At 40.1% G+C, this 27112-nt stretch overlaps 1 protein-coding gene across 1 annotated transcript; it reads left to right on the top strand.

The window, feature by feature from the left end:
• Positions 1-4289: 4289 nt before the first annotated feature.
• On the top strand, positions 4290-25319 carry EEF2K (eukaryotic elongation factor 2 kinase; the record flags this gene model as incomplete). Its single annotated transcript, XM_080354054.1, has 17 exons — positions 4290-4535; positions 7496-7596; positions 9156-9216; positions 10091-10128; positions 12830-13001; positions 13669-13818; positions 15253-15385; positions 16073-16200; positions 16806-17007; positions 17277-17344; positions 18055-18132; positions 18938-19000; positions 20303-20437; positions 21656-21844; positions 22241-22365; positions 23769-23947; positions 24591-25319. 17 exons carry the CDS (start codon positions 4290-4292, stop codon positions 24698-24700), a joined length of 2178 nt encoding a protein of 725 aa, XP_080210180.1. The 3' UTR covers positions 24701-25319.
• Between the last annotated feature and the right edge of the window lie 1793 nt (positions 25320-27112).

Here is a 27112-nt window from a genome sequence, read left to right as displayed (position 1 = left end):
ATGCTTCGTACTCTGAGCTGGCGCAGGCGAACTCTCATTCGCTTCATGAATTTTGCATCGTTGCTCTCTAACACTCTCTGGCTAATGCAATGTATTATCTGTCTCAGCTGTGCTTGCAGACTAACTGGATGCGATTTGTGCCACGGTGTTTGCAGTAGTGAACTGCTGGAAGTGACCTGAAGTAAAGGCTTCTCATTAGAAGGTCTGTACTTGGTAGGACCAGGTTTGTCAAAGGTAGCCAGCGACCTGCAACATTTTTAGTTGTTTGGGTGTTTTTTTTTTAATCCTATTTATTATCAGAGCTGTTGCCTTGACTCACTAAACCTGTTTTCTTGCCAGTGCGTGGTGCAGATGAGAGTAGATGTTTGGTTCACAAGCTTGTTTGGGTGTTTGGAAAGCACTGCAGTTCTGTGAGGTGCTGCAGATTGTTAACATAGCAGTGAGATTGTTCTGGGCTATGTTATGTACCTTTGTGTCTGTAGTTCATAAAGATGATAACATTACGTTGTAAGGTGCGCAGCCTGTTTCATTGCTTAGGTTGGATTTCAGATCTGTGTTTTGAAAGGAGGTTAATCAGAAACAAGTGATTTTTCTTGTAAAAGAAAAGTCTGCTTGTTACTATTACAGGTATCCTGCTAGTTGATGTGGCATTAAACCAAAAGGGATTTAGTATTATACCAGGGAGAGGGGGGGTTACTCTTGCTTTAACGCCTCTCTACAAGAGAAGTTTGGACTTCCTCTGTTATAGGGCAGTTCCTGTTCCCGTGTCCTATGCTGAAGTGATGCAGAGGGCTGTGTCTGAGCTGGAACAGCCGCTAAGAAGTAGCTAGAGATGCTCCATTTGTTCTTCCTTTGCTGCCTAGAGTAGAGCCTTCCTGTCACTCAGCTCTTTGGGATGAATGAAGGCAGGTTTCAATGCTGAGGCAGCTGTGGGGTCTTGCTTAAGAGTCCTGGCAAAACAGGAGTGTTCTGTAACAACAGACACCCTACAAGAAACAAGTCACGTTCTGCCAGCAAGGTGATGTGAATTTTCCCTTCTGTTTATCTGTGTTTGCACATGCACAGTGCTTGGCAACACAGTGGATTGATTGTCCTTGCAACTCAGCTGCCCCTCCTGGTGGTGTGGCTCTTGGATATAAAAGCAAGAGAAAGAAAAATACTTCAGACAGGCATTGGAAAAGCCCCTCACAGAAAAGAGTCTTGAGCAGATTTAATAAATGATTGTATTTTAGATTATCTTAATTTTGAATCACAAGGTTGATTAAAAAAGGAATAGATTTTCAAAGTAGATTGGAGTGAGCAGTTTAAATTACAGGTTGTGTGTGATAATGCAGGCTTGTAGGCTGGGTTCTGTGCAGTCTGATGCTCTTTACTGCTTAGCTCTAGGGAAGCTTCTGTAGTGGATATTAAAGACTAAATGATGAAAATGTAGCAGCATTAGAAGCAGGGGTTCATAGATAGTGTGGCTTTATGCCATGATGCGAAAGCACAGAGTATAAGCCTTGGGATGAAGCTCAGGCTTTTTTGTAGGGCTTTTGGTCAAATAAACTGTGAAGGTTTAAAAATGTGTTTGTGGAGTTTAAAGTTTGGTTATTGAGTTCTGTTTTAAAGACCATGTTATGTGATGATGGTTTTTAGTAAATACACTTCCAAAGTAAACACCACAAATCCTTTAAAAGAAATATGGTTCCAAGAAAAACTGACAAGAGTTTTATAAACACCATTAGCTTTAAATACAAACTGATTTATGATGTTCCATTTACACAGCAAGTCACAGAAATTGTGAATATTTGCCATCATCACTGCATAAACGTGCGTTCCTGTTGCTGCTGCTTCTCAGACCATCTCAAACCTGACGGATCTGCTGATGTGTATTTGACTGCAGTAGTAGAAATGGGCACAGGACAGCAGTTGTGGGTAATGAGTGCTACAGGATGTCCTGGAGTTAGTCCCTTAGTTGAAGCATCATTTTACATCTGCTATCAGTGTGTGCTGATGAGCACTAGAGGTTAACATTCTCAAATACTTTTCAGACTCTAGTAAGACGATCACTGTAAAATGGTAGTGGCAACTGAGGATACCTCCCCCTTCCAGTTATGCACAACTGCCTCTTCCAAGAAATGACAGCTCTCGCGTAGTCTTTGCTAGAAGAGCAGAACATAGATGCTCCAAAGCTGCTTCAGTGCACGGTTAGATGAGTTTGCTCCAGACTCCTTCAGCAGTGGTTTACTGTAGCTGATGCTGCCTGATGGCAGGTGGGGTTCTGGTGTTACTCCTGTTGCTAGCTGAGCTGTGGGAGTGCTACCTCTGTCAGAAAGGCAGTAACTAACGTGTTTCTGACGGAGGCAGCATTCCTACAGCTCAGCCAGCAACGGCTTAACTGGAGAACATAGCACAGCCACTGGTGACATCCACTCCCTGAGACCAGACCAGCTGTCTTCTGCTTGGCATCATAAGCCATAGGTGGTGGACTAAAATGAGTCCTTGCACAGAAGGTGCAATGCTACTGTACTCCAAGGGTGTCATGGCCACCTGTCCCCATGTGTTTCAGAGGCCTCCTTGCTGAATCTGTGTTTTGGATTGGAAGGGGGAGACACTGTTGGTCTGGAGACTGGCAAACTCTACTTTCTGGAAAGTCAGGGGTGGTGTCCTGCTGCCAGTGGCTCTGGATGGTGAAATGTAGCAGAATGGAAACTGTTTGCATCTGTGTGGCTGCTAGCATGTGAAAGACACAATACTTGGCTTCTGTAGCTTGGGTCTGTAGGAGTTTATTTCTGTTTGAGTTCTGCTGAATCATCACAAACTGTTGCTTGGGTGGAGGCTGCTGGGCACATTCCTGTTGTAAAATCTCCAGGGCTAGAACCCAAGCTTCAGGAAAAATACTTCCATGATTCACCTATCTTTTTTTATAACACGACTGTTGCAGCAGTTGGGCTGTGCTGGGTCTGTGTTATGCCTCACTCAAACTGGTGTCACTGATTTGGAAAAGCTACAGTAAGATAGGATACTTTGCAGAGCTGCAGTTTTGATACACATATGGAAGTCCCTGTATCATTTACTCTAACATTCTTTAATATGTCAGAATGCCTTAGGGAAATGTTTACCTTCTGGGCTTAGAAATAATTGATCAGATTTTAATACTGCCTCATACTGTTGCTTTCACTTTCCATTTGCTTAGTTTACTTTGGAACTAGGAACCAGGAGGAGCCAAACCCTACCTATTCTGTTCTCTTAGGATCCAGGAGGCAACTAAAAGCTTGAAATAACCAGTGAAAAAATCAAGCATTCTAATATCTTTGGAAAAGAACTATTAATAAGGGAGAATATCTTTTCATTTTGCTCTATGCTTAAAGTGAACACAGCTCAGAGACTTGATGCTGCTGAGCAGACTGCTGTATCTGCTGTCTTTGGAGTTGGAAGAGGATAGTTTAGATGACACGAGATTGATCCAAAGTGAAATCCCTTCTCAGAGTGTATTTTACAGAAGGGTTGAGGTAGCCCTTACACGTACCTCCTCTTGTCTCTGTAGTCTGCTAGTGAGCACACTTGGGCAGCAGCAGTGGAATGGCAGGCCTCCTTTTTTGGCCTCTTTTGTACTTTGAGCTTCTGAGGCCACCCTGGGCAACCTGGGCAATATGCTTTGCACTTGCAGCAGCATGCTTTGCACTGTGAACTGTTGGCTTTATGTGAGCTAAAAGCCAAAGTAAGTCTCAGCAGTGGTAGGACAATTTTCTGTGGTGTCCAGTAGTACTCTCTAGCTCCTTTGGCAATTTTTTTAATGTGAAATCCTTGAGACTTGTCATGAAAAAAATTGAAAATCTGACTGTGGTGTTTCAGGTAGAGTTTCTAAGATCAGTGTTGTGAAACTCAACCTTTCAGATAAGGAAGAATAAAAACATTCAGAGGAGAAGATAGGAACATTAACAAATGTCAGCCACAGGCAGCAGGTGGTGTTTGCAGTCCCTCAGATTTTATAGTATTATGCTATACGTGATTATTTTATTTTCTCAGTCTTGGAGCAGTGTGAAAACTGAATGCATTCTGGAAATGCAGATCTAGCACCGAGATGTTCAGAACCACCTGTAGGTACTCAGGGATCATTTTTGTAGAGCCATATGCAAATGATTTTTTTTCTGTCACATGTACTGACATCTGTTTCATGCATCATTTGTTCTTTTAATAAAAAGCATTTTTTTTCTCTCCCATCCAGCTTCTTCCCTCTATTTGCATGTGCACTGGAATAGTGGCTGTTCTAATCATTGCAGGAGTTAAACTGGCCTCCCGCAAACATGGCAGACGAGGACCTTATTTTTCGTATGGAAGGAATTGATAATGCTAGATCGACTACAGCTAACTCTGGAAATTACCTTGATGCTGATAGTGATGATGAAGACAATTATTTTATCTGTCCAATAACTGATGATCCTGTTTCTAACAAGTCTGCCAGTATAAAAGATGACAATTATTATCGCACCTTAGCAAAAACTGAACAGTATGGTTCAAGCTCTTCTCCTAGAAACTCGTTTAGCTTTAAGGTAAGTATTGGCTCCAGCCTTCACTAAGGTTTTGGTTTTACTTAGTTGGCATGAGAGATTCTCTAACTGTTTCATCTCTTGTAACTAACACTTTTCAATAAAAAAATACGTCTGTTTTTCCAGACCTGCAGTTTCCTGTTAAGCCAATAGTCCAACACTGCCATTGAACTGCATACTGTCCCTTTCAGTTCAGTGAGAGGTCTTCATCTACAAGCAGCAGATTCCAAGCAAACAATTCACTGCCATTATGATCAAACCGTTAAAAAAGCAATACACTGATCAGGAGATTTAAAACGTGATACTTATTGTAAGCTAAATTGGGGCCTGGCAGAAGATATTTTATTATGGATTTGCCAAGCAGAGTTAACAATCCATAATATTTTTATTTGGACAAATAAAATAGCAAATGATAAAATTTTAATGATAGGTTTTCAGATTATCGTTCCTTCTTAGGGAGCTTTTAACATGTTGATTCTTGTGCTTGGACATGAAGTGTCACACTGGCAGTAATTCCTGCTGGTGTACTTGAGCAGTATCTGACCTTTTTGAAATGAACAGCAATCACAGCATCACAGAGAGGTTAAAGGGGTCATAGTTGGTGCTTCCTTGGCAGTGTGTCCTGTTCCACCTTTGCACAGATCAGTCCAGGCAATGGAGACAAACCCACAGGTCATGGCGCTTCAAGAACACAAGTGACACTTGCTCTTTAGATTAGATATTCCAAGTATGCACCATTTGTGGTAAACTGGCGTGTCTCTTACGTTTTATCTAAACTAGGATTTAATGTGTTGTATTAACACGTTTATTGTGATAAATATTAACATATTTATTTAGTAGATACTCTAAATCTTGGTCATGCCTAATACATGCTTTATTTCTGGAGAGACACCAGGTGTTTTATTTCAGTCAGGTAACATATTAAACAACATGTTAAAAGTGAAACTGTCTTGTCTGCTGTAAGAGTTTTACCAAGGCTAGTTAACAGAAACATTACAAGGTACATATTCCTAAGGAACGTGAACAGTTAAAGTTTAGTATAGATAAGGGGACAGATGGTATATATGCTATTAATAAGCAAGTTAAGACCTGATAGGGAACTTAGTTTTCATTTGTACATTTTAGCACATATTAAACACTTGCTTCTGGGTTTACAGTGTGAGTTCTGAGTCATGTGGCCTGAGATAAAACTGGTAAGGATTTAAGAAGTTGCGGTTATTTCCCCTTTCCTAAGCTATCATGTTACTTCTGCAGAATATACATGCCTGTGCTTTGGGCTTCACAATGCCTTATTTGGCATTTTAGCTCCTATCACAGATAAAATGTGTTAGCTTGAGATGTGGAGCAAGCAAGTCTCCATCTGCTGCTTAAGTTGCAGGAATGGTGACTTGTGACACAGAGTGAATTGGGCAGCCAGGACTGGTAACATCTTAAACCACCATGGCCTTGACTGATCCAAGTCTACCTCACAGACCCCAAAGCTGATTGCAGTGTGGCCCATTGGTAATGCAGTGCAGAGACAGAAGAATTACTATTAATTATCCCTGTTCAAACAGGACTCAGCAATGTTTAATTAACTAGTTAATAGGCAAGACCCTTTTAACACATTTTCCAATAACAAAAATTACCAATTGGTTTGTTCACATTCTAAGAATTAACCTAAATTATGAATATAAATTGAGGAGTGGCTTTTAAGTGGATTTTTTTAATTAACAAAGAGAACAGAGACTCTTTGTCAATTGTTTGTCTTATCACGTTTTTTTCCTACTTTTATGTCTCTCATGCGTCCTTTAGAATGACACACAGCATCGTTCTAAGCACGGCTCTGTGGTTGACCATAGTCGGGTAGGTTAAAAAGAAAATGTGAACACCATATCTAATATATGCATTAAGATTATTTTCCCCCTTTATGGCCTTTTTTTGTTCATTATTTTATTGTCTCGGAGAACTGCTTGTCTCAACCCATAAAAATCACTAAGTCAAAACTAAAAAAGCTATCTCTTAAATGAAATAATACCCATCTTTTGTTCTCTACCCTGAAATATTCCTTCTCCTAGAGTGTGTATCTGTAGTTGTTTCTTCACAGTATTTCCTACTGTGGACAATAACAGAATGGATGCAGGCCATCTACTTAGTGTGTATGGCAGCTGTGTGCCTGCAGCAGGAGAAAAATTGCACTGTTACCACCATTTCCATGAAGTCCAACTTCTGTTTGCTTGAGGGTTAGAATACAGTTTTTGTACAAAGCACCTCACAAGATTAAGCACAAGTAATTAATTTGTTTAAAACGTTATCTAGCACGGACACAGGTAATCTTTTGGAGAGAGACCCTACTCACAAATGATTTGATATAGATAACTCACCAAGCAATACTATTTGTTTTTTATCTCCCTATTTCTTTCTCATGTATTCAAGTATGGAAGTTCCCAGTTCCCTATGAAAGGCGTATCATCATGTGATATGAGGCAGCTTCATTTTGATATGAAACATGCAGGAAATATTTCTCAGCTTGTCTTTTAAACTTGTTTTATTTATTGTATGGTCTTTTTTACGCTTATGCTGGCAGCATATGCCATTAGTTACAAAACATTAAAAATTGAAAACAGAAAAGTGAATGAATATAATCTAGGTGTGAGTTGTTACTGTTTGCAGCATGTGTTAGAGATATTTGCAAATTACAACAGGTTTTGAGAATAATATTTGATATACACTAAACCAGATTCTGTTCTCAGTAGTTTTATGATGTTGCAAATTGAACTGAAACCTGTTGCTTTTTATTTCTGAACTGTGTTTCATTGTACTTGAAGCTATAAAATGTCAGAGTGGTCCTCTGTACCACTGGGTCCCTGCTCTGAAGGGTGGGTTCTTTGGGGTCTTGGAAATTTGCCCATTTTTGTAGCATTTTGGTGTTGTTGTGAGCTGTAGCTGACTATGAATTACCTGCTGGTTTGTAATTTCTTCAGGAAACCTGGAAACATGCAATTCAGAAAGCTAAGCACATGCCTGATCCATGGGCAGAATTTCATCTTGAGGACATTGAGACGGAACAAGCCACTCGTTACAGGTCTGTGGGTCTTTCTGCTTTTATTGCTGATGTTAAACAAAATGTGCTTGTTTATGCGAGGGCTGTGTTTGTGTAGTGCAGAACATGTGTATTTACATGGCTGAAGAACTTTCGATAATGCCCAGTGTCTCAACTGGATCTCCCAGGAATATGTAAATATTGCACATCTCAGAAAAGAAACCTTTCGGCAAACCAGTGTCCCATTCTTTCTCTCACCTAAGTAGTATCTGTGAGTTTCACCATACAGACAGGAAGCGCAGCTGAAAAGTATTTTCTAGTTGATTTATTAATGCTGTAAACTTAATCTAATAAGGAAATGAATCCCAATAAAGAGGCAGCATACTTAATTTAAATAGTTTAGAAAAAAAAGCAATGTAACACTCTGTGCCTTTCCCAAAATAGCAGTTTCACTGTTGCCTGTCCATGCAGTGTTGTTGCATGTGGCTGGAATTTAAATCCCTATAAAGCCCAGAATAGCTCAGCATGGTGTACGTGCTGAAACTGAGTTTGGCCCTTAATTTTTTCTCTATGGTTTAGTACAGGCTTTGCCAAGACATTTACCCTACTGACACAGGTTTCTGGGTGGAAGGGGTAGGAGTTAGAGGCCAGTTAATTACCACTTAGCATCAGTGTTCGGGGAGGCCTCCCAATCACATGACACTGCAGTGCACTTCTTCCCCACCATAGAGTGCATCTGTCCCTGGTCAGCCACGCAGTCCTGAAATAGTTTGCATATTTTAAAATACAAATAAGTGATAATATTGGTTTAGGGCTACCCGAATACCCTGTTAAAAGGAGATGGGTTTGGTGCTCCTCTTTCCTCCTGTTTTGTCTGCTGCAAACTGTGGTGATACAGAATATATAAAGGGATATCTGGGTGCGTGAAGTACTCAGTGCAGGTTGGGGGAATTGAGCTGGAAACAATCATGTGTTGGTGACTCAGCCAGCGTGGTTCTTAATTTGGCTTTTACTGTGTTGGGAGTTAAGCGGGTGGGGAGAAACCACAGTTGTACTCTTTGTTATCATAGGGTTGTGCAGAGACTTGCTCCTTGTGTGGTGCAGTGTTGGGCAGTTCTTGGCCCCGCTGCTTTTCACAGCCACACCTGGTGCTGCATTCTGCTCACGTCCTCCACAACCCTGCAGCAGATTCCCAGCCAGAACCAGGTTTATGGAAGCTTAGGTTTGGAGGGGACAACCTGTCCAGTGAGTAGGACTTGGTAATATTCTTTCTGCCCTGAAGTACTGCGTGTGTGTCACAGAGGAGATGTAAAGCCAAAGCAGGTAAAGCCTAATTTGTACTGTTGCAAAAGTTTAGCTTGGGTAGCGGAACCTGTTCATTGTCAATACAATTCGGTGTCATTTCAAAGAGCTATACATTTTTCTTCTTTCCCACCTGAAGTAAGGAGGACAGGAATGTGATGGGAAGACTAGAAGTTTTTGTGTTGGAGTGGCACCAGCACTTTTTAGCAGTCAGCTACAGATAAGGAAGGATAGGCGCTGGAGATGGGAGGATTTGGGTTCCCTCTGCATTTTTATAAGAGGCATGTCTGATTTTGCAGGTACAATGCAGTTACTGGGGACTGGGTTGAAGATGAAGTCCTCATCAAGATGGCTTCACAAGTAAGATCACACCATCCTTCATGTTTATTAGCAGCCAAATTTGTAGTTTCCTTCCTGTTACTAAACGGTGGCAGCAAGATGTTTTCCTCATATAGAAGTTTTGAAGTCTCAGTGTTATTCTTTTCTCCTGCCTCTCTTTTTCCTTGGCACATCCATTATGTTTTGGTGTCTCAACAGCCTTTCTCCCCAGAGTAGAGTAGAATACAGAGTCAGCCCTTTTTCATTGACCACATGAGGCATTTGTTCCTTTCCCAGTAATCTCCCTCCCATTTCAGACCTCCCATTTCCTGCTGGCCTCATCTCCCTGCCTGGCAATAGTCCTGCTATTTTGCATGCTTCCAAATGATTTCTGCACTTAGGATGAAAACAGACTGAATTTTCTGTATGTGTGAGTAGAAGCCACTCTTGCTTCCCAGTTAAATCATGGGCTTGGTGATGTGTTGGAGTCACCTTGCTGTGTGCTACTGACATAGTATCTGGTGTCTGGGGAGGTGATGCTTTGTTGGGCACATCCTGCACAGAAGCGTCAAGGCAGAGAGCATGAGGTCTGTGAAGCTGGCTTCTCTAGGCAGTAACAGCGGAGCTGTTTCCAAACTGGAGAGAGAATTTAAATAGCTTCTTTAGAAAGATGTGTGACATCTGCACCGTGGGATACTGAGGGGGGAGCTTATTCCTAATATCTCTTCCTCAGATTGTTACATATACTGCCAGTGGGTTTTCACTTTTCTTTGATGAGACAGATACTGTATAGAGCCTGTTTGAGAACTGCTTCTGTGGGATATAAAGGGGGAAGACATAGTTTTGTCTCCTACTGGTTAGAAGATAATCTTGTGGAAATGTCAATGCTGGGTTTTTCTTTTTTCTTTTTCTCTAGCCTTTTGGCCGTGGAGCAATGCGAGAGTGCTTCAGAACGTAAGTATCTGCTGGCTTTATCTTTTTTGGCCTCCATGCAGTATTTTCTTCTGTGGTGACTCAAATTTCACTTAGGTGTAGTGGAAATTGTGTAAAGTGTGGCTACCCATTAGCTCCCTGCAGTGCCTCCCTAAAAGACATACCTGAGGGATTTATTCCTGTTTGTGTGACTTCAGCCACAGCACAGTTGGTGGGATTCAGAAAGCAGAACATTATCTTAAGGGAAGCACGAGCAAGCATCATGCCTGGCTTTGGAAAGTCAAGCTACTGCCTGTACTGGAACTGCAATGGGATGGATAAATTGCAGTCATGTCCACTTCCAGCAAGTATGATCAGACTATCAATCAGCAATTCATAGATTTATGCTATTTCCAGCATCTCTTGGAGGCAAGATACTCATAAAAGTACAGAAGCAACTACTTTATTCCTGCGTCCCTAGTGTTCTAAAATATCTTTGAATTTGATATGAGGCCATAGGTATGTGCAATCTGAAGGCCAACTTAAGGCCCATAATTAGGCAGAGAAAAGGGAAAAGAATAGTTGGATAGTGCAATCTCAACTCGGAAGCCTTCCTTGGTAGAGAAGGTTTTCCACCCAGAGTTTAGTTTGAATCACATGTACTAGAGTAATCCTGTCCTTAGTAAAGCAGAGCTTGAATATTAAGTCACTCTTTCAAAAAGGATAAAGTTTGGGGGCAGGTGGAGGAGGAACTTCTCTTTCTGCAGAGAGTGTTAGCAAATACAGTTGCAGGCATCAGCATCCAACTATAGATAGTTCATACTAGAAGAGTACCCCACCCTCCTCAGGCTCTGGAAATGAATGTTTCCTGGAAAACATACATGTGTGTGTTTAAGGCTGCTCTGCTGTCTTTCCAACTACAGAATCCAGAGAAACTGCATTTTGTGTCTGGTTTCACTTCTGGAAATAGAGAAACTTCTGGATAACAAAACATGATCTTTTGAACTTGAGGAAAAAGGGGGAAAAATAACCCCTCAGTCCTCCAGTTTGGCATTGTTTCATTATCAGTTCATGCTCGTGGCTCTGATCTTAGGAAGTCAGATAGAGACAGCAGTGAACGAAGCCTAGAAAGTAACAAATCTCAGCCTGCTGACATTGCTGCTTGCATTGCTTTTAGCTCTTGTTTCTGAATGACCAGATTCCCCTTTACAAAATATCATGAGTAGTGTCATAAACAGAGATATATATTTGCAGCTTTGCCTTAACCTCTTGTACAAGGGAGAAAAAAAGTTGGCTTCCTGCTCCTGGATTTTCCATAACTCTTGGTGATGCACTGATATTTCCTATCTGGAGCTCTCTCTTGTGGGTTTTTGAAACTGTGCAAGTCTTTAGTCATTACAGTGACAGCATTAGCTGCACTAGGCTCAACAAACTTTAGAGAGTGTTTGCTTTGGAAGAGCACATGAGTTGCCTTGTTTTATGGAGAGAAATCTGTTTCTTCAGAGAACTGGAAAGGTTTCAAATCCTGGCCAAAATTCTTATCTCACTTGATTGTTCCTTCTTTCCAAGGCCTATGTTATAGCAACTGTCTGCCTGCCCCAGCAGGAGGACAGACAGTCGGGAGTTGCTTTGCCTTTAGAGCATCCCTGTACTTCTACCTCTGCACCAAGGTCTTGGGAGGGAGAGAGGAAAGGAAGGAGAGGGACGGCTGAGACTGAGTGCTGCTACTTGTTTGTCAAAATGTACAATTTGCTATGTCACAAAGAAAGGCTCAGAAAACCGTTATTGTTACTGAACAGAATGTGAGAACTGCTCAGCAGCTGGCTATGCCTTCATCTAGATACTCCTCTTCCCCCTTCAGACTGGCTTGGCATTGCTGGGGTCTCCACAGTAGAGATGTTTTATACCTTTTTGCCATCTTCTCTTTTGAAATAAGTTCTTGGGACAGCTGAAGGGAGGATGAGTTCTTTTTCCCTTGAGTCTAATATAAATGGATGAGGTTACTCTAGGAAAGACGACTCTCTGGGTTGAAATTCTTGATAACAATGGGAGCTTTTCCCCATTTGACTTGAATGTTGGCATCTTCTGCAAACACTGAGTAACTGCTTAATCCATTTGTTGGCAGCCAGCAGATTCTCTGTTGTTAAAGTCGTAAAGTCCTTTTTTTTTTTTTCCCCCTGCTCTTTAGAAATCTGTGGATTCAAGATTTGCACATAAAAAAAAGTTAAAAGCCACATCATAAAAACTGTCACAAGCAGTTTTCCTTCTGATGTCATGGGGGATACTAAGTAGTCACCCCTGTGTATTGAGAAGGCAGCAGTTTGCTCTCATCATAGCAGAGAACTTTCTCCTCTCAGATCATGTTTGAAAGGCCACTACTTGTCAATTTCTGCAGAAAATAATTGTTGACATTAGGACAGGGTGTTGAGGTGGCACCAGCCCTTTGTACTCTGGGTTTGAAGGAAGTGGGGAGGGAAAAAAAATTAGTAAGTGAGGAAGTTGAGGGTAGAACTAACTGCAGTCAAATCAAACAGGCACTTTGACATGTCCCAGCCATTCATATGGAATGTCGCTTTTTCCCTTGCCCCTTACCTGTGTTTCACTTTTCAGCTAGAATGTCTGGTAAATAACTGAGGTTAATGCTGATCTCAGGGCCTGGCTCTGTCTGTGCAGGCAAAGAAATAGGGAAGATTGAATAAAAGTTCCTGGTTTTCGATTCACCAATGGTCAATTTGTCTTTCAGGAAAAAGCTGTCCAACTTCTTACACACACAGAATTGGAAAGGTGCCTATAACTATGTTGCCAAGCAATACATAGACAGTGTGGGCAGGGATGTGTATTTTGAGGATGTCCGACTTCAGATGGAAGCAAAACTCTGGGGAGAAGAGTACAACCGGCACAAGCCACCAAAACAGGTACATTCAAAGATCTTGCTAAGCAAAAATGTGGTCTTGCTCTCCTATTAGATTAGTTTCCAAATAAATTTAGAGAGAATTACTTGTTCACATTCCATTAAATTTAATTACTTAGATTCTTCTGCCCTACTGTATTTTTCATTAAATGGCAGCTGATTTTTAATGAAGTAAATGCAGAAATTGCTTTATATTTCCATAATTAGGGACTATGTGTGTGTGAATATCTGAGTGTTCTCAGCTGTTGACTGAAGACCGAAATAAAAGAGTGTTTGTATTGCTCTTTTTGATATTTGCCCAGCTGCTTTTAAGATAACCAGAGATGTCACAGAATTTGTTGCCAGCAGCAGTCTGAGCAAATACTTAACTGTTAGTGCTCCAGTACTCTTAAGGTACACATAAAAATAAAATAAGAAGCCAATACTTAGTAAGAATTTTTCAGAGGGATTTGTTGCAGAAGTGAGCTGAAGTGACTGCTTTTAATTTATGGAATATCTCCAATAACCTAACAAGCATGTGACTCTTGCCCAACTCCCTTGTTAAACAGACAGATCTTTGCAGTTGTTCAGCTTCTTTCATTGGCAAAGTTTTCACAGCTGGCGGATTCACACACACTTTGATCTGAAGATGGTATTCTGTTAGTCATTGTTTATCTTCTTTCCCTCTCCAGGTGGATATCATGCAGACCTGTATTATTGAAATGAAGAACAGACCTGGAAAGCCTCTTTTTCATCTGGAACATTACATTGAGGGCAAATACATCAAATACAACTCAAATTCTGGATTTGTGCGAGACGACAACATTCGTCTTACTCCGCAAGTAAGGCTTTGTTTAATGCTTTCCATAGAGTCTGCTGCCGGGAATTTTTTGGCTCTATCCAAAGGTCTTGCATTACTGCCAAGAAAGGAAACTGCAGACTTTCCAGTACAATGCCAGATTAATTTCTCTTTTTGCAGTATGTCTGTCCCTTTTTTGGGGGGCTACTCTTTCAAGCACTGAGTACTTCTTTATTGCATTTCAGTGTCTGATATTCGTTGAGTTGAACATGGCTATTATATTTTGGAAACCTTAAGCCCTTTGACTAATTATAGTTGCAGGCATCGATATATTTCAAACTCTCTTCAAATTAAAGCGAGGAGGGAGACCTCTGTACTATGAACTAGATAGTCTTCTGGTGCCTCACATAATGTACAAAAGGAGGTCGCAGACATCCAACTCATGTAACTAAACATCTAATCCATTTGCATATAAGAATCTGTTTTTTTCAGCTAGAACCTACAGCTGAATCTGAGATTGTGTGTAGAAATACAAGTACAGATTTCAAGTGATTCTTGGATCTCATAAAAGAACTTTAAAATACTGGTGAAAAATGCAAACAGGTCAGCGTAGCAAAGGAGTATTTTACTGGGGCTTGAGGGTTTTGTTCTTTTCACTTTTTTAGTTATTTGTCATGATGCTTTAATGTAAGTAGAGGTTTTATGTTCTGGGCTGTCTTTCATACACTGAATCAGTGCTATGCTTTCACAGAATGGGAACAAAATGTTCTATGAGATTTACTGCAGTTAAAATGTTTGTCTGTTGCCACCAGTCACCTCCCCCAGGCCTGGCAGTGCTTCTTTGGAGGCCTTCCCAGAAGATTCCTAATGTCTCAGCTTTATGCCAAAGAGAAGAGCTTTTTATACCTGATTCTTGAAATGCTGCATTTAAAGAGTTCCAATGTGCATTTCATTATCTGATACACAATATAGAGCCAGATCAGCCATTCAGGGGAACCTCCCAGAGGGTGTAGTAGGGGAAGGAGAATTTGTGGGGATACTCACTTTTTTTTTTTTCTTTTCAAAATATGGCACAGCTTTGCCTGTTAGCAGAAGGAAATAGTGTCCAAGGGCTGCAGAGCTCACAGTTCCACAGTTGTTCCCTCTGCCAGGCAGCTCTCTGCTTCCTGAGGTGAAGGCTGTAGTGGAAAACAGAATCTCCAGTACAGGAAGGAGGAATAAAGCAATCTCCTTTCCCCTGCACATTCTCACTGCTGCTTTTCACCATACCTCTTTTAGCTTGTTTCTGAGTGGGGACAGGTTGGAGAAGCAATCCACTATATCCTTTTAGTCTCTCATTCCTTCATCATGGTGTTTATACCAGTCATATTTCACCAATATGGTTATCAGACTTCTTTGTCCATTTGTAAGAGATGAATATGTGTTTTCAGTAGATGAAGGGTGAATGCTCTCACATGTCTTCTATGGTTCTTTGCAGGCCTTTAGTCACTTTACGTTTGAGCGCTCAGGACACCAGCTGATTATTGTTGATATCCAGGGAGTTGGAGATCTTTACACGGACCCTCAGATCCATACAGAGAACGGTACAGATTTTGGAGATGGCAACCTAGGTAAAAGCAATGATCCTGTTTCACATACAAATGGATGCTTGTTTTCTCTTCCCAGCTGCCTGCTGGGTAGTTGCTATGTGGCTGAGTGAGCTGGCACATATCTGAGGGTCTTGCAAACAGCTGGGGAAGTTTTACTCTAAGGAGTCCCTGAACATGGCAGCTGCCACACAAGGGCAGATCTAAAATGAGAGCTAATCTCAGCTCATGTCTCCTGGCCTATTCTTAAAGTCATGAAACTAGTAGTTTCCTGTGATGTGAAAGCAACAATTGTGTTCTTGAATTTCCTTGCAACGTTGCAGAAATGGATACAGCTGAATGTGGAGAGATAAGCCTTGCATCTTTTTAAAACTCCAGGTGTGTATCCATGAAGTTGTTCATAGGGCACAGCACATTTTGTAAACAGGATTTAATTAGGCATATTTCTCAGTGATGCAGCTAAATTTATTTATTAGTATATCCTATGTATACATAGCTTTTGAAGATTTTGGAGAGAGAGTGAAAAGCCATTACAGATGTCAAAATAAAATGGAAGTGGGTTTGAGCTGTGTGTGCTACAAAGCATTTTCTCTCTTTCTTTCTCCTTTGACTTTTTAGAAAAGGCTTTGGGACTTGAGCTTTTAGTAAGCAAACTATCATATAAACTTTGAGTAAACCCTTTCTTCACTTTTTTTTTTTTTAATGCCATAGGTGTTCGAGGTATGGCCTTGTTCTTTCATTCACATTTCTGCAACAAGATTTGCAAAAGCATGGGGCTTGAACCATTTGATCTTTCACCCAAAGAGAAAGATGCCTTGGATTGTAATAGAAAGTTGCTTGTAAGTGCTTGATTAAAAAAGTGTAACTAAGCAGTATAGCTGGTTTATTCTAACTTTAAAAGACCTGTAAATAAAACCGAAATATGCTATTTACATGGCAAATAAAAACACCTTAGTCACTAATGTTGCCGTTTAAAAGACAGAAGTTTAAAGCTGACTTACCTATACTTGTCTCTGAATTAATGCTGTAGCTTTAATTAATAGGGATCCTTGTAACACGTATAGTTAGGGCCAAGTGTATCTTTGAAGGGTAAAATCATTAATTAGTTTAGTATCTCACAAACCTAATTTGTGGAGAAAAAAAGAATAGATCTGCTTGTCTTTAACTGATCTTGGTTTCAACTGATATTAGTGGGAATGGAACTTGATGAAACACCTTGAATGAAATTCAGTCCTAAGCAGAACTCTCTCTGACTGTAACAATGACAGCACTTGGTATTCTGTTAGGATGTAGAACTTTTCAAAGCAAATTGTTATGTATATGTGTGCATATTTATACTCCCCCTTTTGTAGAGGACTCCTAATAAACACTCATGTTGGCTTATGTAGCGTGCTTAGCATACAGAGAAGCATTATTCATGAGACTTTCTTGTTAATTTGTCAAGGAATCTGCTCAAACAATTCTCCGTGGCACAGAGGAAAAATGTGGCAGCAGCCGGGTGAGAACAGTCTCTGGTAGTCGACCTCCTCTGCTGTGCCGCCTGTCTGAAAACTCTGGAGATGAAAGCATGAGCGATGTAGCGTTTGACTCTCTACCCTGCTCTCCTTCCTCAGCAACCCCTCACAGCCAAAAGATGGACATGCTTAGTGAGTAAGCCCCATATATAACTTCCTTGGGGATTTCTGAACATTTGGCAGCAACTTGTTTTATTTTGTTGGTTTTAAACACAAAAGCATGTTGTATTTAGTCCAGAATACTTGTCTCTAGCATTCCTCTTTGAGAAGAAATGAAACTAAAAGTACTTCTATGCAGATAATTAATGCACATATGTTTCTGTGGAAAAACTGTGGTAAAATGATGGTATCTAGAGCTTTCTTCTCAAGCACATTATCCTTACAAATATTCTTCTTCCTAGATTGGCCTGTTTTCAATGAAGTAGATAACCTGGTTCACAGAGACTATGATCAGCTTGATAACCAAAGGGTGAGTGTTTTTCCAACAGAAAATAAGATCGCAATTCCTCAATGTGTCTTTAAAGGACTGGCTGAAGGCTGTGTTCAGTAAAAGCACATAAAGATGCTCTGCCTGCTTTCATTGCTGCAGGTCACGTTACCTGCATGCATTTGCTGTTTCTAGTAAAGGAAGAACATTTTATTTTAAAATAGTATTTTTTTTTTTCCCCTCTAGAAATTTATTTTCATCTGTTGTATTTTAACAGATAAAGTGTGTGTCTGTTCCGCTGCCTGCATGTTGTGTCTTTGGCACTAATGCCAACTGCTGTGGTATGAAAGCTAAACAGAATCCCCATTGATGAAATCTCTGCAAATACTGGTGCTGTGGGATGTTAGAGAACCTCACCTGCAGTAATGAGGACCATAGTACAAGGGACTGTCAGTTACTGTTTTATCTTTTGACTGGCTAAAGACTGAAAACTATATTAAATGGACTCCTGGTTTGATAAAGTGTGCAAGTCGTTGATTTTTTTAATGTATCTAAGAGAGGACAGAGCTTGGGCAGTACCTCCTGGGTCATTAAGTCCTGTTCTGTCTGTCAGAAGCAGCACAACATAGAATCATTTTCATCCAACATGTCTCATAGAACCAGCGGAAGGTTTTCTCTGTGGGAAATGTCAGTCTGAGATCTGTACAAAGGATGGGGCTAATGCTGTGGTGTTTCGTTCTTACCTTCTGTAGGATTTTGAAAATGGTGGAGACAGTGGATATCCCAGTGAAAAGAGAAGTGAGCTAGAAGATCTGGATCACAGAGAGAGGGTAAGAACCTGACTCTGGGTTTAACAGAATTGGATCTGTTCATACTTGAACTGCTTCCATAGAAGAATCTTATTTTTTTTACCCCCTTGATCTAGACTTCATAAAAAGAGGAAATAAATTCCCACATGTTGCAAAATTACTTATTTGTCTTGGGAACATTAATGACACTTCTACAGGAAAAAAGCCTGTTTGTAATGAGGAGCTTAATTTCAAACACCACATGTGATTGCATATTGCTGTGGATTTTTTAAGTATACTGTATTGCATTTGAGAAATGTAGCCAGCTTCTTGTTATATGGAATCCATCAATATGATGTACTTCCAGACTCCTTTACCCTCTCGACTCTCTATGACTTCTTGTGGCTTGAGAGCTCACCAAAATTAATGTTGTTATCAGATAATAATATCCAACTTTAGGATTCCTATGGGTTAGTTTGTTACTCCTTTAAAATACAAATTTTTAAATAAATGCTTTTTTACCTGAAGATCTTAACTAGATATTTAGTTAGAACATAGGAAAGAGAATACTGCTTCCAAAGATTACACTCCTTTTGTCACCTTTGAAGCAGTGAGGTATTTGTCATGGGATTATCCAGTTTACAGGATTAAAGCCTAAGTGTGTCATATTCTTTACCATTCAGTATGTTTCTTTTTATGTTGTGATGCCACTGAGAGAAAAGAATCCCGTGGAAACTCTTTTGGTCATTGTCACTATTAATTTTGCTGGATCGGAATAGTCTAGAGGAATAACTGGCACACATCAGTTGCTGCAGATTAAATGATGTAAATCTTTGCATTAACGTAGGCCCATTCAAACAACAACCGAAGACATGAATCTGATGAAGACAGTTTGGGAAGCTGTGCAAGGGTAAATAAAGCAGAAATGTTCATGGACTATGAGTTTGCCACTCTGCTTGTCCTTTGTTCCACTCATCTACCATTTGAGTTCACATCACTAAATCAGATGTCAGTTTTCCTTCCTTCCACTCACCCTTTGGTTATCACAGCTACAGAATGTGTTTATTAATACTAACTTACCACTCTGCGTTGTTTCCTTTTATTTCTGTCTTTATTTTCCAATTAAAGAAGTACAGTTAGGACCAAATTGTCACCTCTGTAACTACTCCCTGACATAAATTAGTGATTGTGCTTGTGTTTCTCACTTAAAAGAAATTCTATGGATTTTTTTCCTGCCTAACTAGATTGTATTCCCTTTCTGCACTTTATTTTTAGAATTGTGGCCATACGTGGTTGGTTTATTATTTTTTTAAAATGTGAGGTGTTTAAAATATGTGACAGTAGCTCTCTCCACTGTGTATCTCACTGAGCTAGGGAAGACCAGACCTTCTTGTATTTTTCTTTTCTTTTTAGAAACTATAGCTTCTGTGATAATTAGTTTCTGTGGCTATGAACTTAAACAAATAGCTCTGTTCTGCAAGTGAGGAAACAACAGAGATTTGACAACAATTAATACTTTAATTAGAGATGCTTTTCAGAATTTTCTTTTAATGATTATATATTGCTGTTTCAGGAAATTGAAACAGCTTTAACAGACTGAAGTTCTGTGCCAGTGACCTTCCCTGTCCTGTTTCCCCTGCGTTACCTCCAAAGGCTTTCATCCTGATAGGACTGGCTTAGGCTACTGTTTCCCATCCATCCGTTTTGTTTAAGTTGTTTGTTCTCATTTATGTTAAACATCTGAGAAGCACCAATGCATACATCTGCCTATCATCTTCTGCACTGTTACTTCTAATTTTTCTAGAGTTGTAGTATGCAAGCAGCATTTAAAATGTTTTGAACTCAAATTCTGACCAGAAAAGTATGGGTTTAATTTTTGTGTGCATGGATAACCTCAGTGCTTGCAGTGTGACTATTTTTCTAAGTACCTTTGTTTGTGATTCAGAACTTGAAGATAATGCTTTGCTGCTGTCATTTATGGAAGATACTTTATGTTAGAATTAGAAATAGAGGGCTTTATATGTGTCTTTAGTGAAGAATAATAACCATTTATTCAGTTACTAACCTGACTTTTGAAAGCTGTGTCTTAAATTACAGTCTTTACTAATAAGTAATAATATTAATGGGGGCTTTGATTTCTGGATGGTAATCCAAATGAATAGTATGGAAATTTTAATTTTGGATAGAAATAATAGTATATTCCCTATTTCAGATCAGCGTGGAGAAATGGAATCTCTACAACTCTTCCAGAGTCCACATCCACAGACCGTCATGTGTTGCCCAAGAAATTCAGAGGCTTAATGCACTGGAACTCGAAAAGAAAATTGGGAAGTCGGTCCTTGGGAAGGTAGGATGGGTCTAGTGATCCTGTTCTTCTCAACTGGAAAGAAACATTTGTATTTATTACTTCCTTAGAGGTGTTGCCCTGCATGACTTACTTGTGCAGGTAAAAATAAATAACCTGTCTGTAGCTTTCTGTCACCTAATCATATTTTATAAGTGACATGTAAGCTCAGGAACCCATGGATTCTATCTGCTTTTGGACTTGGAACATCTGGGTTCCTTTGGAAAGGACTGTGCTGTTTCATCTGCCTTTCCAGAGGCATCATGCAGGAGGATCCAGTGGGATAGATGTGGTGTGTCTGACCCACATACCTTGCAAATAGGCAGGGTTGGGCTCCTGAAACACAGTAGTGTGGGCCAACTCTTTTTACTCTAGACTATACCAGACAATGCAGATGTGAAATAAGTTTGGGTTTATGTATGAGCTTAAGCTCACTCTCAAAACACATGGTGTAGGTCTTCCTGAACATCCTGAGGGCTCAAATGTTCTCAAACCTTTTGGTTTGAGAAGAAACCTGACTTTCCCTTGGGGAGGTGAGGAAAAAAATTACATGTTTGGAATGAAATCCTGCCCCCACTGACAATAAAAGCTTCAGTAGTAAGAGGATTTTACCCTGGATAACATCCTTGATTTTCTATGCTCCAGGTTAATTCCTTTCCTGTGAGGGCCCTTGCTGTACGCAGAAGTTTGTGACCCATGGTCGCTGCTGTTTGCCGTGCTGGCTGGCACGTTAGGCAGTTGCAGGCTGGATGCCCTTAGCTATGGTTCCCTCCTAAAGGTCTCAAAGGCCCCAGCACATCTGCTGGGACAGGCCCCTAAGACCTGGTGCTCTGGTGTGGCAACCTGCTGTGATACTGCTCAGGGTGCATGAATGTGGGAAAACATCGTGGAGCTATTGTCTTGCTGAATTAGGTCTTTTATCTCCAGTAGTCAAGTTTATAAAGCTGTGTGTAACTGAACTTACAGAACTGGAGAGGCAGCTGCACTGCATATAGTCTTTGCATTTTGTCTGTTTGATCTATTCAGGCACAAGTCAGGCTCTGAGTCCTTGTGTTATCAAACTAGTCCTCTGCTCAGTCACAGAGGTATGAAATTTGCTTTAATTAAATAGTGATGTCAGAGAGGTATTTTGGTGTGTAAGTAAAGCATCGGGACAGGGCTTTTGAAGCAGCAGATCCATACTTAATACTTGTATCTCTTTCGTGTATAATGGTGTTCTAGGTTCATTTGGCCATGGTTCGCTATCACGAAGCTGGGCGTTTCTGTGAGAAAGACAAGGAATGGGATCAGGAGTCGGCGCTGTTTCACCTGGAGCGTGCTGCAGACTGTGGGGAGCTGGAGGCCATTGTTGGCTTAGGACTCATGTGCTCTCAGCTGCCACATCACATTCTTTCTGAGGTCACCCTGGAGGTAAACAGAAAGATCAAAGAAAATGACAAAATGCAGAATTGTAGTCCATTGTAAAAATAATGTAAGAACGGCAAGAGATGGATACGAAACAATAACCATAGTTAAGTGTTCTGTAGCCTCTTCAGAGAAAATAATGTGTTTGTAATTAAGGACTTGGACAAAGCAGCAAAAAATGCTGTGTTCCTGGTTTTGCCAGCAAATTATTGCATAATTTTGGGAAGTTTTTGATGTGATCTTTACTATCAGCTTCTTATTTTCTGGTGGTTGGGCCTGTTTCTCAGACATACTAAACAGTTGCAGCCATTACTGACTTAGAGAAACTGCATTTAATGTTAGAGGAAGGAAGGGATGGTTTCACCTAGAAACACATTTTAAAGGTTTTGTTTGCTTTACTAGGACACAAAGGAGAACAGAAATAAAGGATTTGATTACTTGCTGAGAGCAGCAGAAGCTGGAGACCGGCCTTCCATGATTCTGGTAGCAAGAGCGTATGATACAGGTGTAAATCTTGGTTCAGACAGGTACTGTGTGTGACTGAGTAACTTAACTTGCTGGTACTCCATGGCGGGGCGGGGGTGGAGAAGCACTTGCTGCATGTCTGTCATTCCCATGAAGAGCTGCTGTGAAGGAGTGTTTTTGAGTCACTTCAGACTTAGCCAGCTGTAAACAAAAGCAGCATTTAGGCCATGATAACACAGAAAGAAAATCAGAGATGATTTCTGCTGTTGGCTTCACCTGTATGTTTGAGTTTAACCCTCATACCAAGGTTGCCCAATGATAGCCAAGTTTTTTTTTCTCTGAAGTTGGTGACTTCATTGGGAGATGCATACTTAAAATTGTGAGACCAGTGGGGAAAAAATGAACACGTAGAACCCTAAAAATAAGTGAAAAGTATTTATAACTGCCATGGCTCCTTCTTAGTGTGTGTGTGTTTTGTTTTGTTTTTTAAGCATAATTTATTTGAAAAGTGGTTTGTTTTGATTTGCCTAATTAAGCTGTGAAAGATGCTGTAGAACAGGAGAAATAAATGAAGTTGTAAAGCGATTATAGATAAGATGCAGTCAGATGAACAAAGTATTTGTCACAGTTGTAGTCTTTCACTGCTTCTCATAATAAAAGTAGGAACATAGGAACCTAGTGTTGATGCTGAGGATGTTATATTTAATTAAGGATGATTTTAAGTTCTAAGAAGTTTAAAAATGCTGTTATCTCAGTAAGTCTCTCTTAATTTGGTTAGCACTCCTGTCTCAATAGGAGGCATAGGACCAGCATTGTGACTAAGAAATAGATTGTGATTTGCCAAAAGGCTATACAACATATTGGCCTGATTTTATTTTTTTTTTTAGCATTTTAGATGAGTTTTTAAAAGTAGACAAATGGTAATTTTCTTCAGTACCAAATATAACAGGTGTTGATAGTGGGATTTTTGCTTTTGTGTTGTAGCATGTCTTTGTTATTTACATGAGTTTTGTTTTTGCACAACAGTGAAACACATGGAAATGATGAAATTTATGATAAAGTTAAACTTCTCATTGAGGTGCACTGAGCATTCTCAATATGAAAATTGCTGGTTTAAATGTACATATGAAACAAGACTCTCTGCAACTTCAGATTGCTTCTAAGTCAGTTATTGTCACAAATATAAATGACAGACCAAAGCCATACAGCTAGTAGTGAAAGCTCAGACTTGAGCTCAGCAAGACACTTCAGTCTGATAGTTTCTTCTCTGTAATTACTGAATAAAGTGACCCCAGCCTCTTGTGATCTAGTGACCTGATGCAGTGCACTGAGTTTGTGAGGCTCTGTGAGATCATTTGCTTTTTTGGAGAGCATCAAGCCTTTGAGAAGCCAGTGCAATATTGAATTCTGAATCTCAAAGGGAAAGAACATTTGTATAATCTTAAAAATTTATTTTTCACTTCAGAGTACAGGATTGGAAGGAGGCGCTTTACTGGTACAATGCTGCGCTGAACATGACTGACTATGATGAGGGAGGTGAATATGATGGCACCCAGGATGAGCCCCGGTACCTGCTTCTGGCCAGGGAGGCAGAGATGTTAATGATGGGAGGATTCCACCTGAATAAGGATCCACAGAGATCAGGTGAGTCCTCATTTTGTTTCTGTAATCAGTAATCCTGCTTTTTCTTCCCTTTTCCCCCAACTTGTACCCCAAAAATACATTCTCTGCTTCAGTTATTAATAAAACATACAGAGAGTCAAATACCCTCAGATTTGTGGATGAAGTTGTAATGATGCTGAGTGATAAAAGGCTGAAGACAGTGAAATAAGAGATCTCTCTGGCGGAGGTAGTAGGTGCAATCCTGTGACACCCTGAGTCACTAGCAAGCAACCTTCCCTCCTGTGAGGCCTCTGAACTGCAGGTTGCTGCTTGAATTTTGAGTTACACCCATGACTCTCTGGCCCTACACACCATTGCCTTTGTTGTGTAACCCACGTGTCAGGCCTCTTAAGTCTGTCACTCTCTCGGGGCTCCTGTGGGCTGGTCGTATTTCCAGTCCTTGCAAATACATTGAAGAGCCATCAGCAGCCAGTCGTATAACTTTCAACTTGAAGAGCCAAAGTCAGATTCCTAGCTGATGTAAGTCTGCTGTCACTATTAAAATGCACTCTTACATCAGCCCTGTAGTTTGACCTCAGTTGCTCTTTTTGTCCTTTAATTGCTTCGGGGTAGAGAGCTGTTACTTCTTTATCCTATCGACATAACTGACGCTATTTCCTCCTAGGTGAGCTGTACACAGAAGCAGCAGAAGCAGCAATGGCAGCCATGAAAGGCAGGCTGGCAAATCAGTACTATCAAAAAGCAGAAGAAGCTTGGGCGATGATGGAAGAATGATACCACAATTAAGCAGCTTTTGTATATATATATATATATTTTATAAACGCTGCATTTGCAGCTAAAAAGATGTATTTTTGTGTGGTGGTACCAGGGGTTTTTTGTATTTTAGTTCTCTAATTTTTTTTTTTGAGAGGAGAAATCCAAATGTAAGTGGTATTTAGGGTGCCATAGTGTTACTTTTGCTAGTGTTTTAAAGCTGTAATACAGACACACTTGACCTTTTGTATTTTTTTTGTTAGAACTGAGCACCCTAGATTTTTTGACAAAAAATGAGGCTGATGTTTTTTTAGGTTTTACGTGTCCTGTTTTTCACACAGCAAACGTTCAGTCTGTTTACATTTTTCTTCTCCTCCCTGCATTTTTCCTAAATTTTCATTAATTTTCAGCATTTCTTCATAATTTTTAGTGTATCACGCCAAATTTGCATGTGAATGTAAATTTTCGGTTTAAGCATGCAGCTACTCATTTTAATAAGTAGTCCCGCTCTATCACAGTGGTGTCCTTGGGCACTTCTGTTACCCTTCTCAAACAAATTCCAGATAGAATCCTTACAGCTTGGGGAGGGCTGGGGAAGATATTTCAGATTGGCAGTGAGGATATTCACAGTGGAATATGTTTTATTCATTACCAACGTTGCATATTTTACCATCAGAAAATCACTGTTCCTGACGAGGTGAGGCATCCAGCTACCTCTCTCATTTTCACATTTTGCACCATATAGTAACCTAGTTGTATAAAATTTTACTGATCTTATATGCTATTTGTCCAATGATGTATAGTAGCAAGATCTGTAATATATGGGTAATTTGAAGTTATTTTTACAGTGATATCTCAATTCTCAGTGAAACTAGATCATCTCACTTGAAATGAGAATACGCTTCCAACCTTTCCAGAGGGATGTTTGAAAAGGTTAGAGGATGTTGATTCACCTACTTCTATATATAGAGTATAATTTATCTGGTTTAAATAGCTTTTAAAATAGTGTTTTATCTGCAAATAGTTTCAAATCCTAGTTAGAGAAGATTGCTGGTTAAAAGGAAGAAATTAAACACTTGAATTTCTGTGTCCCGTTTGCATAAACCTAACCAGTAATGGCAGGACAAATACATGGTGGTGGTTGGATTATCATGGCATAGAGATAAGTTTCTTCCAAATCCAGTATTTTATTCCAAAGCTGCTCTGCCATCCCTATGAATAGTACAGAAGCTGTTCCTATTCCTTGGTTGTGGTTAACAGTCATTTTGCAGGAGATTAAGATGGAAGCTTTGGCCTTCTTAGCCTTACAGTCTCCTAAGGCTATAAATTGATAATAAGGGGCAGCCCCTATGAAGTGCTGACTGACCTATGCTGCTCACCAGCTGCACTTTAGCCAAGCATTTAAAAGTCTGCTTAAAAACTAAGCAGGCTGCTAGATTATGGAGTTGATTTCATTGGGACTTCTGCATGCATAGCTAAGTAATAGTAGTTTCTTTGTAAAATGTAGAAAGTGTTTATGGAACAGAAATCAGTTCTTCCTTTCCTGTGTGAGTGCCTTTCACTGAGCTCCAAAGTTATGCTCCCCATTTACTCTCTTTCTGGCAAATGGATCTTGAATTAATGTTTAAACAATATCCAAGCATGATGTTAGCAACAGCTGCCACTGTCTGGGAGGTGATGTCCTAGTGGTTAAATCAGTCGGATGGGATGATTTTAATCCTTTCTAGGAGAGAAGGATGTTGTACTTCTGGGTGGGTGCTGTAACTGCCAGGCAGTTGTAGCCATGAGTGGCTTTGCAACACATGGCAGCATCTCCTTGCTGTATAATGCGGGGGGGTGTGGGGAAGTAGTGCTCGTGGCCTTTTTAAATTTTGTTTCTTGTTTTGAGAGTGAAGGTGAAGCTCTTCACCCATTAATGGAGGAATGTCTAATGTCTAGATCTCAGTTGTGCTCAGGTAGATACAAAGCTAGGTACTAAAATAAGCAAATTTGGGGGGCCTCATATTATTTGGGCCTAATATGCTGACATAGAACTAGACTTTATAGGCTTGCAGGTCAGATGGGTGTGTTAAGTGCCTCTCCAAAGTTCTGCTTTAGGTGCTCAAAACCTCTTCTGGATGAGTTCATTTTCAGTTCATAACATTATAGTATCAGCTCTCAATTAACGGTGAACAGAGTGTTTTGTGCAGAACTGATACAGTGTAGGCACTATAACAAATTCAGACAAAAGGTTTTATTTTCCCTCGTAAGGTGTTGATGCCAAGTCTTTGCTTCCTTCCAAGGAAGATCTCGTGTGTAACACCACCACCAACCATGTAGGGAGGAGGTTGGATGTGCCCATCCAAAATGTGTAAGTAAGGGACGTAGAGTGTAATTACTGACACTTTTTGGTGTAATTTGCTAAATTTATCAGTTGCTAAAGTTGCTGACACT

Source organism: Nesoenas mayeri, assembly GCF_963082525.1.
Source record: "Nesoenas mayeri genome assembly, chromosome: 15".
In the NCBI taxonomy this organism is placed as follows: Eukaryota; Metazoa; Chordata; class Aves; order Columbiformes; family Columbidae; genus Nesoenas; species Nesoenas mayeri.
The sequence above is the reverse complement of the archived record's forward strand: the minus strand, read 5'-3'. Positions and strand labels throughout refer to the sequence as shown.